The sequence below is a fragment of the Oncorhynchus masou genome, chromosome 18 (genome assembly GCF_036934945.1).
Source record: "Oncorhynchus masou masou isolate Uvic2021 chromosome 18, UVic_Omas_1.1, whole genome shotgun sequence".
NCBI lineage: Eukaryota > Metazoa > Chordata > Actinopteri > Salmoniformes > Salmonidae > Oncorhynchus > Oncorhynchus masou.
In genome coordinates this window covers 38,793,913-38,811,181 of record NC_088229.1, presented here as the reverse complement: position 1 = coordinate 38,811,181, position 17,269 = coordinate 38,793,913, and the positions used below count along the sequence as shown (strand labels likewise).

The window sequence follows — 17,269 nt, the reverse complement described above, 5'->3', positions numbered from 1 at the left end:
TTAATCCATTTTAGAATACGGCTGTAACGTAACACTGAATACTTTTTTCCGATGGCACTTTGTATTTATGGTACCACTCAAAAGTTTGGACACCTACTCATTCAAGGGTTTTTCTTTATTTTTACTATTTTCTACATTGTAGAATAATATTGACGACATCAAAACTATGAAATAACACACATGGAATCATGTAGTAACCAAAAAAGTGTTAAACAAATCAAATATTTTAGATTCAAAGTAACCACCCTTTGCCTTGATGACAGCTTTGCACACTCTTGGCATTCTCTCAACCAGCTTCATGAAGTAGTCACCTGGAATGCATTTCAATTCACAGGTGTTCCTTGTTAAGTTTAAGAAGAAATTACACAAATTATGTGTCTGAGCCAATCAGTTGTGTTGTGACAAGGTAGGGGCAGTATACAGAAGATGGCTCTATTTGGTAAAAGACCAAGTCCATATTATGGCAAGAACCACTCAAATGAGCAAAGAGAAACATTCCTTTTAAGACATGAAGGTCAGTCAATCTGGAAAATTTTAAGATTTTTGAAAGTTTCTTCAAGTGCAGTCGCAAAAAGCATCAAGCGCTATGATGAAACTGGCACTCGTGAGGACCGCCACAGGAAAGAAATACCCAGAGTTACCTCTGCTGCAGAGGATAAGTTAATTACAGTTACCAGCCTCAGAAATTGCAGCCCAAATAAATTCTTCAGAGTTTTAGTAACAGACACATCTCAACATGAACTGTTCAGAGGAGACTGCGTGAATCAGGCCTTCGTAGTCAAATTGTTTCACAGAAACCACTACTGTAGAACACGAAGAAGAGGCTTGCTTGGGCCAAGAAATACGACCAATGGACGATAGACTGGTGGAAATCTGTCCTATGAGTCCAAATATGAGATTTTTGGTTCCAACCGCCGTGTCTTTGTGAGACGCAGAGTAGGTGAACGGATGGTTTTCGCATGTGTGGTTCCCACCATGAAGCATGGAGGAGGTGTGATGGTGTGGGGGTGCTTTGCTGGTGACACTGTCAGTGATTTTTATTTAGAGTTCAAGGCACACTTAACCAGCAGGGCTGCCACAACATTCTGCATCGATATGTAGAAAGCTGCTTAGTGGGACTCTTTTGTTTATCAACAGGACAATGACCCAACACACCTCCAGACTGTGTAAGGGCTATTTGACCAAGAAGGAGAGTGATGGAGTGCTGCATCAGATGACCTGGCCTCCACAATCACCCGAATTCAACCCAATTCAGATGGGTTGGGATGAGATGAACCACAGAGTGAAGGAAAAGCAGCCAACAAGTGCTCAGAATATGTTGGAACTCCTTCATGACTGTTGGAAAAGCATTCCAGGTGAAGCTGGTTGAGAGCATGCCAAGAGTGTGCAAAGCTTTCATCACCCCTGGTGAGACAAAACCGTGACTCGTCAGTGAAGAGCACTTTTTGTCGGTCCTGTCTGGTCCAGTGACGATGCATTTGTGCCCATAGGCAACGTTGTTGCCGGAGATGTCTGGTGAGGACCTGCCTTGGAAAAGGGATGTTTCTTTTTGTGTGTGTAATATATATATATATATTACACAGTCGGGCAAAAAAGTATTTAGTCAGCCACCAATTGTGCAAGTTCTCCAACTTAAAGATGAGAGAGGCCTGTAATTTTCATCATAGGTACACTTCAACTATGACAGACAAAAATGAGAAAAATAATTCCAGAAAATCACATTGTAGGATTTTTAATGAATTTATTTGCAAATTATGGTGGAAAATAATAAGTATTTGGTCAATAACAAAAGTTTATCTCAATACTTTGTTATATACCCTTTGTTGGCAATGACAGAGGTCAAACGTTTTCTGCAAGTCTTCACAAGGTTTTCACACCTGTTGCTTGTATTTTGGTCAATTCCTCCATGCAGATCTCCTCTAGAGCAGTGATGTTTTGGGGCTGTTGCTGGGCACCATGGACTTTCAACTCCCTCCAAAGATTTTCTATGGGGTTGAGATCTGGAGACGGGCTAGGCCATGCCAGGACTTTTAAATGCTTCTTACGAAGCCACTCCTTCGTTGCCCGGGCGGTGTGTTTGGGATCATTGTCATGCTGAAAGACCCAGCCACGTTTCATCTTCAATGCCCTTGCTGATGGAAGGAGGTTTTCACTCAAAATCTCACGATACATTCATTCTTTCCTTTACACAGATCAGTCGTCCTGGTCCCTTTGCAGAAAAACAGCCCCAAAGCATGATGTTTCCACCCCCACCCCCATGCTTCACAGTGGGTATGGTGTTCTTTGGATGCAACTGTCCTCCAAACACGACGAGTTGAGTTTTTACCAAAAAGTTATATTTTGGTTTCATCTGACCATATGACATTCTCTCAATCTTCTTCTGGATCATCCAAATGCTCTCTAGCAAACTTCAGACGGGCCTGGACATGTACTGGCTTAAGCAGGGGGACACATCTGGCACTGCAGGATTTGAGTCCCTGGCGGCGTAGTGTTACTGATGGTAGGCTTTGTTACTTTGGTCCCAGCTCTCTGCAGGTCATTCACTAGGCCCCCCCCCCCCCGTGTGGTTCTGGGATTTTTGCTCACTGTTCTTATGATCATTTTGACCCCATGGGGTGAGATCTTGCATGGTGCCCCAGATCGAGGGAGATTATCAGTGGCCTTGTATGTCTTCCATTTCCTAATAATTGCTCCCACAGTTTATTTCTTCAAACCAAGCTGCTTACCTATTGCAGATTCAGTCTTCCCAGCCTGGTGCAGGTCTACAATTTTGTTTCTGGTGTCCTTTGACAGCTCTTTGGTCTTGGCCATAGTGGAGTTTGGAGTGTGACTGTTTGAGGTTGTGGACAGGTGTCTTTTATATTGATAACAAGTTCAAACAGGTGCCATTAATACAGGTAACGAGTGGAGGACAGAGGAGCCTCTTAAAGAAGTTACAGGTCTGTGAGAGCCAGACATCTTGCTTGTTTGTAGGTGACCAAATACTTTTTTTCTGGATTTTTGTTTTCTAATTTTGTCTGTCATAGTTGAAGTGTACCTATGATGAAAATTACAGGCCTCTCTCATCTTTAAGTGGGAGATCTTGCACAAATGGAGGCTGACTAAATAATTTTTTGCCCCACTGTACATGCGTACATACATACATACATACATACAGTTGAAGTCGGCAGTTAGATTGGAGTCATTAAAACTCGTTTTTCAACAACTCCACAAATTCTTCTTAACAAACTATAGCTTTGGCAAGTCGGTTAGGACATTACTTCGTGCATGACAAGTAATATTTCCAACAATTGTTTACAGACAGATTATTTCACTTATACTTCACTCACAATTCCAGTGTGTCATAAGTTTACATACACTAAGTTGACTGCTTTTTAAACAGCCTGGAAAATTCCAGAAAATGTCATGGCTTTAGAAGCTTCTGATAAGCTAGTTGACATCATTTGAGTCAATTGGAGGTGTACCTGTGGATGTATTTCAAGGCCGACCTTCAAACTCAGTGCCTCTGCTTGACATCATGGGAAAATCAAAAGAAATCAGCTAATACCTCAGGACAAAAAAGTTGCAGACCTCTGCAAGTCTGCTTCATCCTTGGGAGCAATTTCCAAAAGCCTGAAGGTACCACGTTCATCTGTACAAACAATAGTACGCAAGTATAAACACCATGGGACCACGCAGCCGTCATACCACTCAGGAACAAAAGTATCTATATCGACACAACCCGAATGGCCGCTGAGCAAGGAAGAAGCCACTGCTCCAAAACCACCATTAAAAAAAAGAAATGCCAGACTACGGTTTGCAACTGCATATGGTGACAAAGATCATACTTTTTGGAGAAATGTCCTCAGGTCTGATGAAACAAAAACAGAACTGTTTGGCCATAATGACCATCGTTATGTTTGGTGGAAAAAGGGGGAGTCTTGCAAGCCAAAGAACACCATCCCAACCGTGAAGCACGGGGGTCGCAGCATCATGTTGTGGGGGTGCTTTGCTGCAGGAAGGACTGGTGCACTTCACAAAATAGCTTCACGAGGAAGGAAAATTATCTATGTGGATATATTGAAGCAACGTCATTTTATTTTATTTTTTTACATTTTACCTTTATTTTACTAGGCAAGTCAGTTAAGAACAAATTCTTATTATCAATGACGGCCTAGGAACAGTGGGTTAACTGCCTGTTCAGGAGCAGAACGACAGATTTGTACCTTGTCAGCTCGGGGATTTGAACTTTCAACCTTTTGCTTCTAGTCCAACGCTCTAACCACTAGGCTACCCTGACATCAGTCAGGAAGTTAATGCTTGGTCATAAATGGGTCTTCCAAATGGACAATGATCCCAAGCATACTTCCAAAGTGGCAAAATATCTTAAGGACAACAAAGTCAAGGTATTGGAGTGGCCATCACAAAGCTCTGACCTCAATCCCATAGAACATTTATGGGCAGAACTGAAAAAGCGTGTGTGAGCAAGGAGGCCTACAAACCTGACTCGGTTACACCAGCTATGTCAGGAGGAATCGGCCAAAATTCACCCAACTTATTGTGGTAAGCATGTGGAAGACTACCCAAAACTTTTGACCCAAGCTAAACAATTTAGAGGCAGTTCTACCAATTACTAATTGAGTGTATGTAAGCTTCTGACCCACTGGGAATGTGATGAAAAATAAAAGCTGAAATAAATCACTCTCTACTATTATTCTGACATTTCACATTTTTAAAATAAAGTGGTGATCCTAACTGACCTAAGACAGGGAATTTTTACAAGGATTAAATGTCAGGAATTGTGAAAAACTGAGTTTAAATGTATTTGGCTAAGGTGTATGTAAACTTCTGACTTCTACTGTAAGTGGGTAAAACAGTATGTAAACATTATTTAAAGTGACTAGAGTACCATTTATTAAAGTGACCAATGTTCCATGACCTTGTACATAGAGGCTGCTGCCCTAAGGTGCATGGGAGAGTAACTGAGTGGTAGCCGTCTCATGACAGTGACTAAAGTTCAGTGCAGGGTACTGGGAGGGAGGGGGGGGGCAGCAGCTAGTGGTGACTATTTAACAATCTGATGGCCATGCACTAGAAACCCCAAACTGCAGGACAAGCCATTCCATCAGAATGTGTTATTGAAATGCTACAGTAGATATACCTACTTACATTTTGGACGCTAATAGATTGCATTTAGTTACAAGATGAGACATAATATTTGTAATCAGAAGATCCAGTACTATTAACATGAACATATTATTGGTAACAGAATAAATAGCAGAATACTAACTCCAGATTAAATAATGCTGTAATTGAAAATTGTACAGCCAATTTAGGCTATTGCTCCTTTAAGAGCTATAATTGATTTTGTACTTTTGTTTGTAATTCTCACCAAACATCTTAAACTAGTCAAACCCCACAATTGAATAAGAAGCTTTCTTAGCCTATAGATGACATAATGTTCACACTGCACAAAAAATTAAGCGCCACGTCAAGTCCCTATGAGTGACAGAACACTGAGCCAATCACGGCACAACTCTCCGTATTTTCTGCTGGCTTGCCCCACCACAGAAAGCACTGCGCTAGGCTGAAACACCTGCATTTTGGAGCTGCCTTACTCAAGAAAACAAAAAAGAGACCATGTTTGTATGTGGCTTTATTAACTCAATGATATATATATATTTTAACTTTGTTTGCAAACTGATATGTGACACATTAGTTTTCTCAATTGATAACATGCATTGGTCAAAACTCTTCACACACTTCTGTTTCGCTGACTGTATGTGGACCAAACTGTGAATCATTTTATTGCTTTCACACAAAATGCTTTCAATGATCACATTCTCCGAAATCCATTACCTCCTTTCTCATTCATACTCCACCACCTGCTAAAATATATATTTGCAGCACGTTTTCAAATGCTAACACACTGGTTCTAAAACTGTTAAAAACACATTCAAAACAGAATGATGGCAAATGTCGTACATTTCTGTAGTAACCTGATTGAAACCGAGAATCTCACGGGAATATTTAATCATTCCAAACACAGCTGATTGCAATTTCAGTTGAAAGCCTACCCCAAGTGTCCTGCAGGGAGAGGGAGACAAGCGTGGAGGACAAGGAGAGGAAGACCAAGCGCGGTGGTCTCTGAGATAAGGGCCACAATTAATGACCATGTTGTAAACCATGCTCTCTTTGAGAGAGGCCGGTTTAAGGGTGCAACCAAATCTGCAGCATTCAACAGTTGCATCAATCGTACGGACTTTCCGGCAAAAAAACAGGTGATATGTACGTCCTTCAATGATAATTGAACTACATATCACAGTACAATACAGTATGTTCACACCTTTACATGTACTGACATTTTGAAATGTATTGATTTGTTTTTGTTTTTCAGTAGGATCCAAAGGTTGCCTCCCACATTGGCCCCTATAATACAGAGGCTGATTTTATTTTCTGGATGACCTGCATATTGGACTTGTGCCAGCGGAGGAGAGAGGGGCAAGGAACTCCCCTACCTTTTTGTTGTGTGGGATAATGTGGCATTCCACTACTCTGTGGCAGTCAGACTGGTTTGCTGCACATCCCAGAATGTCAGTACTATTCCTGCCTCCATACTCCTCGTTCCTAAACTCTTCTATGGGGTTTTTCTCTGCGTGGAGGTGGAAGGTTTATCACCACCATCCAGATGCCCTTGCTGGATGCAATGAATGTGGGGTGTGGAGACACTTCTCCTGAAGACTGCCAGGGTTGGATTAGACATTCCAAAAGATACTTTCCAAGATGCTTCGCCAGAGAAGACATAAGATGTGATGTTAATGAGAACTTGTGGCCAAATGCAGGAGAGCGAGAACTAGATCTATCACAGTACTGTACAGTGTGAGTGATTATACTATACATGTTGATGTAATTATTAATACAGCCCTGGAATTTTGTTTTGTTTCAACTCTTTATTTTTCACAAGTAAATTACTATATGCAAAGATATAGAAAAAAAATAAAGGCTATTGAAGCAAATTGCTGCATTTCCGATTCATTATTTTTACATATACTTTAGTACAGTCAGTGAAAAGGTGTTATTCTTATTTTATACCGATTTGTGAAAAATTATTCAAACTTCAAAGAAAAAAGTGAATTTATTTAATGCCCCCTGTTAGTTTTTTTTTAGGTCAGTGTGTTATGTGTGACAATGTATGCTTTCTGAGTGAGAATTGTTGCCAGTGTTATGGTCGAACTAGCTTATTTTGAGACATGTATAAAGTGTTTTGGTGGTTTGAGTGAGGTTTTTGAGGTGAGATGAACTGTTTGGCCAATATGCATGTTGGTAATACAGACTGTGTGAAGAGTTTTGAAAAAGTGGCTTCAGTATTGACCGACGCTTGTTAGCAATTGAAAAATACTGTAATGCCAAAATAACATGTAAAACAGGCAAGCTAAAGATGTGGGTCTCAAAACAGGTGGTGCTCTGCCCTACCTGCCCTGAATGACAGGTCGCCACTGCTCATACCCAAGAAGACTTGAGCCTGTAATTCCTTAGTAAAGGGTCTAAATACTTATGTAAATGTGAAATGTATTATTTATTTTATTTAAAAATAATAAACAATTACGCACAATTACGAACTGCACCGAGTTCTCACACAAATTGGCTAAAGGGACAAAGTGTGAAACCACCTGAGCCTACCTCATGTTCAGCCTGTCATGGGTTTGTGTTGCTGTCGGTGTGTGTGTGTGTGTGCTCTTGTCTGCTCGTGTGCAATTGTGCATGTCTCTTTTTTTTTTTTTTTTTTTTTTTTTTAGTCTGTGACTGACTGTCTGCCTCTTTTCCCTGTCTGTCTGTTGAGGTGGTACTATGGGAACATTAACCGGGTGAAGGCGGAGAAACTGCTCCTGGCCCCTCAGAATAAGGATGGCTCATTCCTGGTGCGCATCAGCGAGAGCCACAGCGACGAATACACCATCTCAGGTAAGCCAATATTACATGGTAACATGATAATTACTTTATGTTAACATATTAAGTACATGTTAGTTTCTTTTGCATATCATTAACACAAGCGCCATAGGCACCGCATGGTAGCCTACCCACTCTGTTGAATTCATTGTAGTAAATACCAGAAAGAGCCCATTGTTACCCATAAAGATCCTATTCAATTACATTATTTAAGTGATAATGCCCGAGAAGCCGGTGTTTGTTGAATATATTGGCACGGGTGTTCCGGCCACTATATCTAACACTGGCTTGGAGGGCATTATCACTTTTATACAACGGGTTAACCACATATTCAATAAACAGAGCTACATATTTTCATTAAATGTTATTTTGATTTAATTTATTCATACTATTTCATCCTTCCATAAGATATAGCCCTGACATGAACCTAGGGTTGCTAGAGACGCGACCCAGTTGTTCTTTCTTTTTGTTCTATATCTATGGACGCGACCCAGTCATTCATTCTAAATGTTCCATTGCCATCCTGACTTGCAACATTCTTATCCCTGGCCCTGCTTTTACAGTCACGTCAAAAAAAGTGCAGCCAGAACAAAAGCAAAGTAGCTGCATTTGCATTTGTTTCAGCTGTTTCCTAGTTAAGATTTACTTGGGTACCTCCATAACAATGAACTTATGATGTGTGACTTTGCCTGGCAGAAAAACAATTGCTCTCTTGTCAAGACACTGGTCAGACAAAAGAAAGACAATCCATGACATTCATTTGAGCTGATTTTAATAAATGAAACATTTATCTTTGTTATCTGCCACAGCTGACATAGCTACTTCTTGTATGTCACATTTATCTGTCGGAGTCTGCTACTACTTCTGCTGCCCTGCTTCAGCCTTTTAGGTGTTGATGGTGCTACAGTGTTCTTTTTGTTTTTGGCCAGGATGTTGCGCCAGCATTTTCTGTCAGTGACGGACGCCAGTAGCTATGGAGCGAACTTTTGCACCGATGCCCTCCCACTGACATAATCTCCCTCGCTTCTAAACCAGCATTGGTCAGTTTCTGGACTGTCGTGGTCCTGATGTTGTGATTTGTGTATGTCGTTATTCCTGCTGCCCTGCAGATCTTGGGTAGAGGTGCTGCCATAGTTCACGCCCATCGGCTCTGACGTGTGCCAGGTCGAGTCCCGGATACACTCTCCTCTCCTTGGATGGAGATAAAAAGGCAAGGCCGTTCTCCGGGCGTTTCGATAGGTATTTCTCCAGTGATGACACCGGACATAGTGGGTTCCCTGGCTGCTCGAACATGAATCCCCTCTTGGACTCCCTGCCTTTCTCCCTAGGGTCCAGATTCGTTGTGGTCTTGTTATATGCGAAAGTGGCATATTTGAGAGAATGTGTTGTTATATTGTTTTCCAGTAGCCTTATTACAAGTGCAACTTAGAAATAACACAAACAGGCTATGAACAACATACCGTAGACCGTTCTCGTCTGTTTTTACGAAGAATGAGTTTGGCTTTTGTCTGTTCCCCTCTTTTCCTCTTCGACCCAGATGTAACTGGAGGTCAAACCACACTTTATGGATCAGACCCCTTGGTGTACCGGGGTTCAGAGCTTGGGAGTTTTGGAGCTGGGCCATGTCTTTATCAGTGATGGGAGGGTGGCTGTTTGTGATATGAATTCCTTGCCGCCTTAGCTGTTTGATGTTGCCCAGAAATGCATGATGCAAGGTGGTAAATTCAGTGTTCTTCAAAAGGCACAAGTTGCAACCCGGTGGGTGGGTCATTTAGAAACCGGTTGAGCCCACTACGGAGTGCCAGGTAGCTACTTATGCTGTACGGCTCCCCCTTCCCATTTCATACATTTCCATAAAAGTGTCGGAGGTTGTTCAACTCTTCCTTAGTGACAGTTTTGTAGTCAACTACGTTTTCTTATTCTCTGCTATCCAGCCCTCGAAGCAACACACAGCCCATTTTGTATTCTGTATTTCTGTATTTTGTATTCTGAACTGTGTTTTTTTCTGTACGGGTTTTTCTCTAGGTCATTCAATGCAGTATCCTCAGCCATCTATTTTTCCCCATTCATCCATAGTCATGCCGCTGAAAAGATCAAAAGAAATGTTCCACAGTTTTCACAACAAAGTATCGATTTAGCCAGTCAACTGAAAAGTGTTGTATGCTGCTATGACAACCAGCTCAATTTGCTGTCAGTGTCGTTCGGACACTTTTTATATGGGACGGTGGAGATTGCAATTCAATATTGAAAAGGTCGAAGAGACAGAGCAAGGTTTATACAAATCTCTGCTGTTGAAAACAAAATGGGAGGAGATGTATAGATGCTTTTTATAGTGCAGATCAAGTTCATACATTTCCTGGCAGGGTTGATGAGACCGTGGATTGTGCATTGAGATGGAACAGAGTAAATTTCATAGATTTAGCTGGTGGTAACTTGTGAAAGACACCGGTTGGAATGCTGTTTTAACCAATCAGCATTCAGGATTAGACCCACCCGTTGTATAATACATTATATTAAACAGAGTTCTAATATGTAATTCTATGCTGTTATCCCACCATTCCTTATTAAATCATCTGAAAATACCAGTGGAAACAATGTTGTAAAAGGACGTGCTACCGTTCATTCACCAGTGGGTGGCAATGAAATACTTCTTTAGTTGCAAACCTCCTACATCTCATCACCCACTGTACTGTAAACCGAGAGAGCGATCTCTAAGTCAATGCTTATATGTCAAGTTGTGATTATTGGTCAAGTGTGTGTGTGTGTGTGTGTGTGTGTGTGTGTGTGTGTGTGTGTGTGTGTGTGTGTGTGACATGTACAATTTAAAAATAAATGCTTTTGGAGTTTGTCACCACAGTCTTTGAAATGTGTAAAAAATATTTTAAAAAGTCTAATCATATGTTGGTCTTGTCCATAGGCAGAAACAATGGGAAAGTCTTCCATTTCCGAATCCAGCGTTCATTGATTGGGGCATACTTTGTGTCGGACAAGATTTCCTTTGCCACTCTGGAGGAGTTGATCCGATACTACCAGAACAACTCCAGGAGTCTAGGAGTGCCTCTGCATGAGCCATGTGCACAGCAGGTGTGTGTGTGTACCAACCAACTCTCTCACACACTTACACTTTGTGGATACCATTCACAATCCAGTTATTTTGTGGATGGTGAATATGTTAGTGTTTGGGCCACATATTCCCCCAAAATCAAATCATATTTTTTCGAAATATGTGTTTTATTTTGACATAATTAGGGAATCAAGAAAATGTAGTGTAGAGGCAGGGATCAGGCTGTTCTTACTGGAGGCCTCTCCGTGATTCCAGTCTCTTCTCTCTTCCTTTCGAGTGGAGACGATGAGGCTGAATCAGAGGCCGTGGAAAGCCACACTGACGCACACGCTTGCCCTTCACTCCAGGCCCTTTTTAGTTCATGTTCTACTTTTCATGATTTTCTACTTTTCAGTATCCAAAATTATTTCTGTCCTACATGTTCAATTTGACCAACTTGGTGGCCTTGTGGTTAGTGTCCGCACTGAGATTGGAAGGTTGAGAGTTCGATCCCCGGCCGATTCATACCAAAGCCTCTAAAAATGAGACCCAATACGTCTCTGCTTGGCATTCCGCATTAAGGAGGTAGATTGGAGGTAAGACCCTGCATTAGACGAGCATCCTGTCCAAAGGGTGTACTTGTACATGAAGCTGCCCCACGCTACAGAAACAGGAGATGGGCTTCTGCTCCTATGAGCTGTTCTGGCTTGCACAAGGCTCGTGCAAGGCTACTTTTTTTTAATGTTCAATTTGACTAAAGAGAAGAGTACATGAGAAGCTCATACCAAGACTAGTTGACCTCTTCATGAGATTGAAGTTAGCTTCTTTTTTTCTTAGAAAACACAAATATATATATTTTTTCATTGAATTATGTTGTGTAGTTAGATGTTCCAAGACAATCACAATGTTAATTCCACAGTAATTCAAGTCTATAAAGATCAGGGATCATCAACGAGATTCAGCCGAGCGGATGGTCGGGCAGCCCCGCAAGAAGCCCAAACTGATATAATATTTGACTAAAACATTATATTTTCATACCTTGCTTACCTTTGTATACGATCGCTATTATGTGTGAGAATACTTTGGAACCGATTTCCAAAATTAAAATCACTTGGACCTGACCTGTTACATAAAATACTGTACAACAATGAAACATATACAGTACCAGTCAAGTTTGGACCCACCTACTCATTCAAGGGTTTTTATGTCTTATTAGTATTTTCTACATTGTAGAATAGTATCGAAGACATAAACTATGAAATAACACACGGAATCATGTAGTAACTAAAAGTGTTAAACAAATCAACAACAAAAAATTGATTCTTCAAATTCTTCAGCTTTGCATACTCTTGGCATTCTCTCAACAAGATTCACCTGTAATGCTTTTCCAACACCCTCGAAAGAGTTCCCACATATGCTCAGCACTTGTTGGCTGCTTTTCCTTCACTCTGCGGTCCAACTCATCCCAAACCATCTCAATTGGGTTAAGATCGGGTGATTTGTGGAGGCCAGGTCATCTGATGCAGCACTCCATCACACTCCTTTTTGGTCAAATAGCCCTTACACAGCCTGGAGGTATGTTGGGTCATTGTCCTGTTGAAAAACAAATGATAATCCCAGTAAGAGCAAACCAGATGGGATGGTGTATCGCTGCAGAATGCTGTGGTAGCCATACTGGTTCAGTGTGCCTTGAATTCTAAATAAATCACTGACAGTGTAACCAGCAAAGCACCCCCACATCATCACACTTCCTCCTCCATGCTTCACGTTGGGAACCACACACGGAGATCATCCATTCACCTACTCTGCGTCTCACAAAGACACGGCGGTTGGAACCAAGAATCTTAAATTTGGACTCAGTCCAAAGGATAGATTTCCACTGGTCTAATCTCCATTGCTCGTGTTTCTTGGCCCAAGCAAGTCTTTTCTTTTTATTGGTGTCCTTTTAGTAGTGGTTTCTTTGTAGCAATTCGACCATGAAATCCTGATTCATGCAATCTCCTCTGAACAGTTGATGTTGAGATGTGTCTGTTACTTGAACTCAAAGCATTTATTTGGGCTGTAATTTCTGAGGCTGGTAAGTCTAATGAACTTATCCGCTTCACCTTTCAAAGTTTTTGAAATTTTCCAGATTGACTGACCTTCATGTCTTAAAGTAATGATGGGACTGTCGTTTCTCTTTGCTTATTTGAGCTGTTCTTGCCATAATATGGACCAAATATCCCTATCTTCTGTATACCACCCCTACCTTTTCACAACACAACTGATTTGGCACAAACGCAACAAGGCACACCTGTTAATTGAAATACATTCCACGTGACTACATCATGAAGCTGGTTGAGAGAATGCCAAGAGTGTGCAAAGAATCTCAAATATATAAAATATATTTTGTTTTGTTTAACTTTTATTTGGTTACTACATGATTTCATAGTTTTGATGCCTTCACTATTATTCTACATTGTGGAAAATAGTAAAACATAAAGAAACCCGTAAGTGTCAACTTTTGGCTGGTACTGTATATATTTTCTTTTTTTTGTTCTGAAAATAAAACCACCCTGCCACCAGTTGAGGAACCCTGATATAGATCATCCTTTGTAGATTATTTATTGATCATTTGATAATTTCTTGATTGACACATTTCTTTTGTAGCATTTAATGATAAATGTGTATTTTTAAAAGAGCCTGTGTTTTTAAAGAAACTTCCCTATCTTTGAATGTACTAAAGCTATCTGAGCATCACACATGCTTAATTAAGCTTGGAGTTTGCAATTTCGGGACTACTTAATTGGTTCCATTGTATTGGGCAAACAAAATGCAGCGCAGCTCAAGTATTCGCCATACTCGGTAGCTGTGAGTTCTGTGTGTCTAACAGTGTTGTGGTGTCCTCAGAGAGAGCTGTTTGACATGGAGCCTTGGGAGCGTCCTCGGGAGGAGTTTAAACTGCACATGAAGCTGGGGGAGGGCCACTTTGGAGAGGTGTGGGAGGCACTGTGGACCAGCCAGAAACAAAGGGTGGCCATCAAGATGCTTAAACAAGGTAAGCATGCTAGCTCTCTTTGCTATCATATTAACTACAGTGTTATACATTATTCCGCACACTACAAGCAGAATTTTGATATAGTCTTTCTGAGCATGATCACTGATCAAATTCAACTTGACGAATTGATGGGGGAATTATTTTCAACAACATACTGCAGATGGGCAAATTCTGCAATGGTAAAAACGTTATTGCAGGCAAACACAATTACACAATCGCTCACCAAGTCAGTCCATTCAGGTCAGGGCCCTCACATTGTTCATAAAGTGATTTATAATGCGTCATGGTCAGTCCTAAGCTCCTTATCTCACACCTGAAGAGCACTGTTCTCAGCCTCGCTCTGTCTTTTTGTCTCTCCTGCAGAGGACACTAAGCTGGATGAGTTTGTGAAGGAGATCCAGGCCCTGAAGAACCTCCACCACCCCAAGCTCATCCAGCTGTTGGCCCTGTGTTCCAGAGGAGAGCCTGTCTACATAGTCACTGAGCTCATGACCAAGGGCAGCCTCAAGTCCTATCTGGGCAGTGAGTCAAACACACCCACATGTTCGGCTGCATGCAGTGTATGCTATGTGTTCACAGATGATTCTGCTTGACCAATAACATATGTAAGTCGACACACACACAACTTTTCATGAGATGATGAGATTAAAAAAATCATGTCTAGGGCTCAGGGCTTGATTGATCCAACAGTGACCTAACCAAGATCATTTTGGTATCGAAACCCGGTGACGGTATGTGTTGGTGCAATTGAGTAACTATTCAGACCCTTATCGATCCTAACCAGTCTGCTCCCTGTGCTGTTCCAGCGCCGGAGGGTCAGGTGCTGACCTCTGCCCACCTCATCTACATGGGCAGCCAGGTTGGTGAGGGCATGGCCTACCTGGAGGACCGACATATCGTGCACAGAGACCTGGCGGCCAGGAACATCCTGGTGGGAGATGATCTGGTCTGTAAGGTGGCTGACTTTGGCCTGGCACGCATCATTAAGGTAAGGATGGAATTGATGTGCCGTAAATATGAAATGTATGGGGAAATGAAGAGCGAGAACAGCCAAAAAGTAAAGTTTTAAAAAATGCTGTAGAAAAATATACTGTATGTTGGGCTAACCTATCTGGGTAAAGGAAACAATGTTCACTCTCAGATGAAGCAAGGAAATGTCTTGCTTAAAAAGTAAAAAAAATTCTGGACATTTCCCAGGGAATATGAAAAGAATGATATGTAAACGTGTGTGTGTGTAGGACAGTGTGTACACAGCCAGTAGAACCACTAAGATCCCAGTGAGATGGACAGCCCCTGAGGCTGCTCTCTATCAGCGCTTCTCCGTCAAGTCTGACGTCTGGTCCTTCGGTGTGCTGCTCTACGAGATGATGTCACGAGGAAAGATGCCATATGACGGTGTGTCAAACCTTTTCAAGACTATATTCTCTGGTCTTGATTTTTTTTTTTACAATTATACACCACGTGATCACAAGAGGAGCAGTCAATCCTCATGACAGTTAATCTATTACCTCTATCTGTAAAAATGCTTTTCAATATTTCCCTCTGATGGATATTTCTCCCTCTGATTTAATATTTTTCTTCTCCCTCTTTCTTTCTTTCTTTCTTTCTTTCACTCTCTTCTCTCTCACACACACACACACACACACACACACACAGGGAAAAGCAATACGGAGGTGCTGGAGCTCCTGTCGACAGGCTACAGGTTGCCCTCTCCCAGTAGGTGTCCCCCCAACATCTATCGCATCATGTTGGAGTGCTGGAATGCCGAGGCCTCCAACCGGCCCTCCTTCCACGCCCTGCACAGCCAGCTAGACACCATCTACACCCGCATCTACTTCAAGACCATTGAGGTCTAGGCCTGAAGGAGGACGACAAGGTGTGACTGCACTGACATAGACACTACAAAGCAGAGGGGACTGCAAGACATTGTCTGAAATGGTGATCCTTTTTTAACAGGCTTTAGTCTATTTTGCCGGTTCTCTTGGTTGTTTTTAAATCAAGGTTATGTGCAATATAAAGCTCTTCCTGGAGGAGGGCAGGAGAAGTGGGGCCACTGTTAAGCCCACGGAGTCCCTATGCTACAGTATGCCAAAAGGTCAGTCCTACAGAGAGTGCCTATACACTGACTACAAAACATTAGGAACTCCAGCTCTTTCCATGCCATAGACTGACCAGGCGAACGCTATGATCCCTGATATCACCTGTTAAAGCTACTTCAATCAGTGTAGATAAAAGGGGAGGAGACAGTTTTAAGAATGATTTTTAAACCTTGATACAATTTAGACATGGATTGTGTCTGTGTGATTAAGGCAGCCCTTCGCTCCTTTCTGATTTAGGGGGGTTGGGTTAAATGAGGACAACACATTTAATTTGAATGCATTCATTTGTACAACTGACTAGGTATCCCCCTTTCCCAATCAGAGGATTAATGGGCAAGACAAAATATTTTAAGTGCCTTTGAACGGGATAGTGTAGTAGGGGCCAGGTGCACTGGTTTGAGTGTGTCAAGAACTGCAAAGCTGCTGGGTTTGTCACCCTCAACAGTTTCCTGGGTGTATCAAGAATGGTCCACCACCCAAAGGACATCCAGCCAACTCAACACAACAGTGGGAAGTATTGGAGTCAACATGGGGCAGCATCCCAGTGGAACGCTTTCTACGCCTTGTTGTACATGCCCTGATGAATTGAGGCTGTTCTGAGGGGGAAAAGGGGGTGCGACTCAATATTAGGAAGATGTTCCTAATGTTTAGTACACTCTGTGTATGTTTACACTACACAGACATGGCTCATAGAGACTTCGCTCACACAGTACACAGTGATGGAGGACATGGCCATTGAGACTGGAGAGTGATGAGCCATAGAGGACATCTTCTGGGATTTACTGCTCTACCAATGGAAGACAACTATTTGAACTGTCAACGCATGATATTTAGAGATGTACTAATACAGTTTGGGAAATATGAGCCATAAATGTCCTTTATTCTTCCTTGATTTGAGTTTCTTCCATATTTTTGAGGTTTCCTCTCGACTACGCCATTGGGTATTTAACAAAAACTATAATAAAATATTTTTGGGGATAACTGTCCCGTTTTCATTGTGTGTGTGGCCAACCAATATATTTTTCAATCCTCCATACGATAAGGGGAAAGCCACACCGACCTTAGCTGTCAATTACTGCTAATCATGTTGCTGAACTCATATGAATAGGCCTATGCAGTTAATCTTTTAGTGATAAGCTACTTGCTGAAACTGAAAACAGCTGT

At 41.7% G+C, this 17,269-nt stretch overlaps 1 protein-coding gene across 1 annotated transcript in view; it reads left to right on the top strand.

Annotated features, from left to right (window-relative positions):
• LOC135504555 (tyrosine-protein kinase Srms-like) overlaps window positions 1-17,086 on the top strand; it is a 20,185-nt gene extending 3,099 nt beyond the window's left edge. The window contains exons 2-8 of the mRNA XM_064923255.1: window positions 7,820-7,941; window positions 10,844-11,010; window positions 13,859-14,006; window positions 14,370-14,528; window positions 14,813-14,994; window positions 15,245-15,401; window positions 15,663-17,086. Coding sequence (XP_064779327.1) covers window positions 7,820-7,941; window positions 10,844-11,010; window positions 13,859-14,006; window positions 14,370-14,528; window positions 14,813-14,994; window positions 15,245-15,401; window positions 15,663-15,862 — 1,135 coding nt within the window. The 3' untranslated portion in view covers window positions 15,863-17,086. The remainder of the gene's footprint in view (window positions 1-7,819; window positions 7,942-10,843; window positions 11,011-13,858; window positions 14,007-14,369; window positions 14,529-14,812; window positions 14,995-15,244; window positions 15,402-15,662) is intronic.
• Window positions 17,087-17,269: the final 183 nt, after the last annotated feature.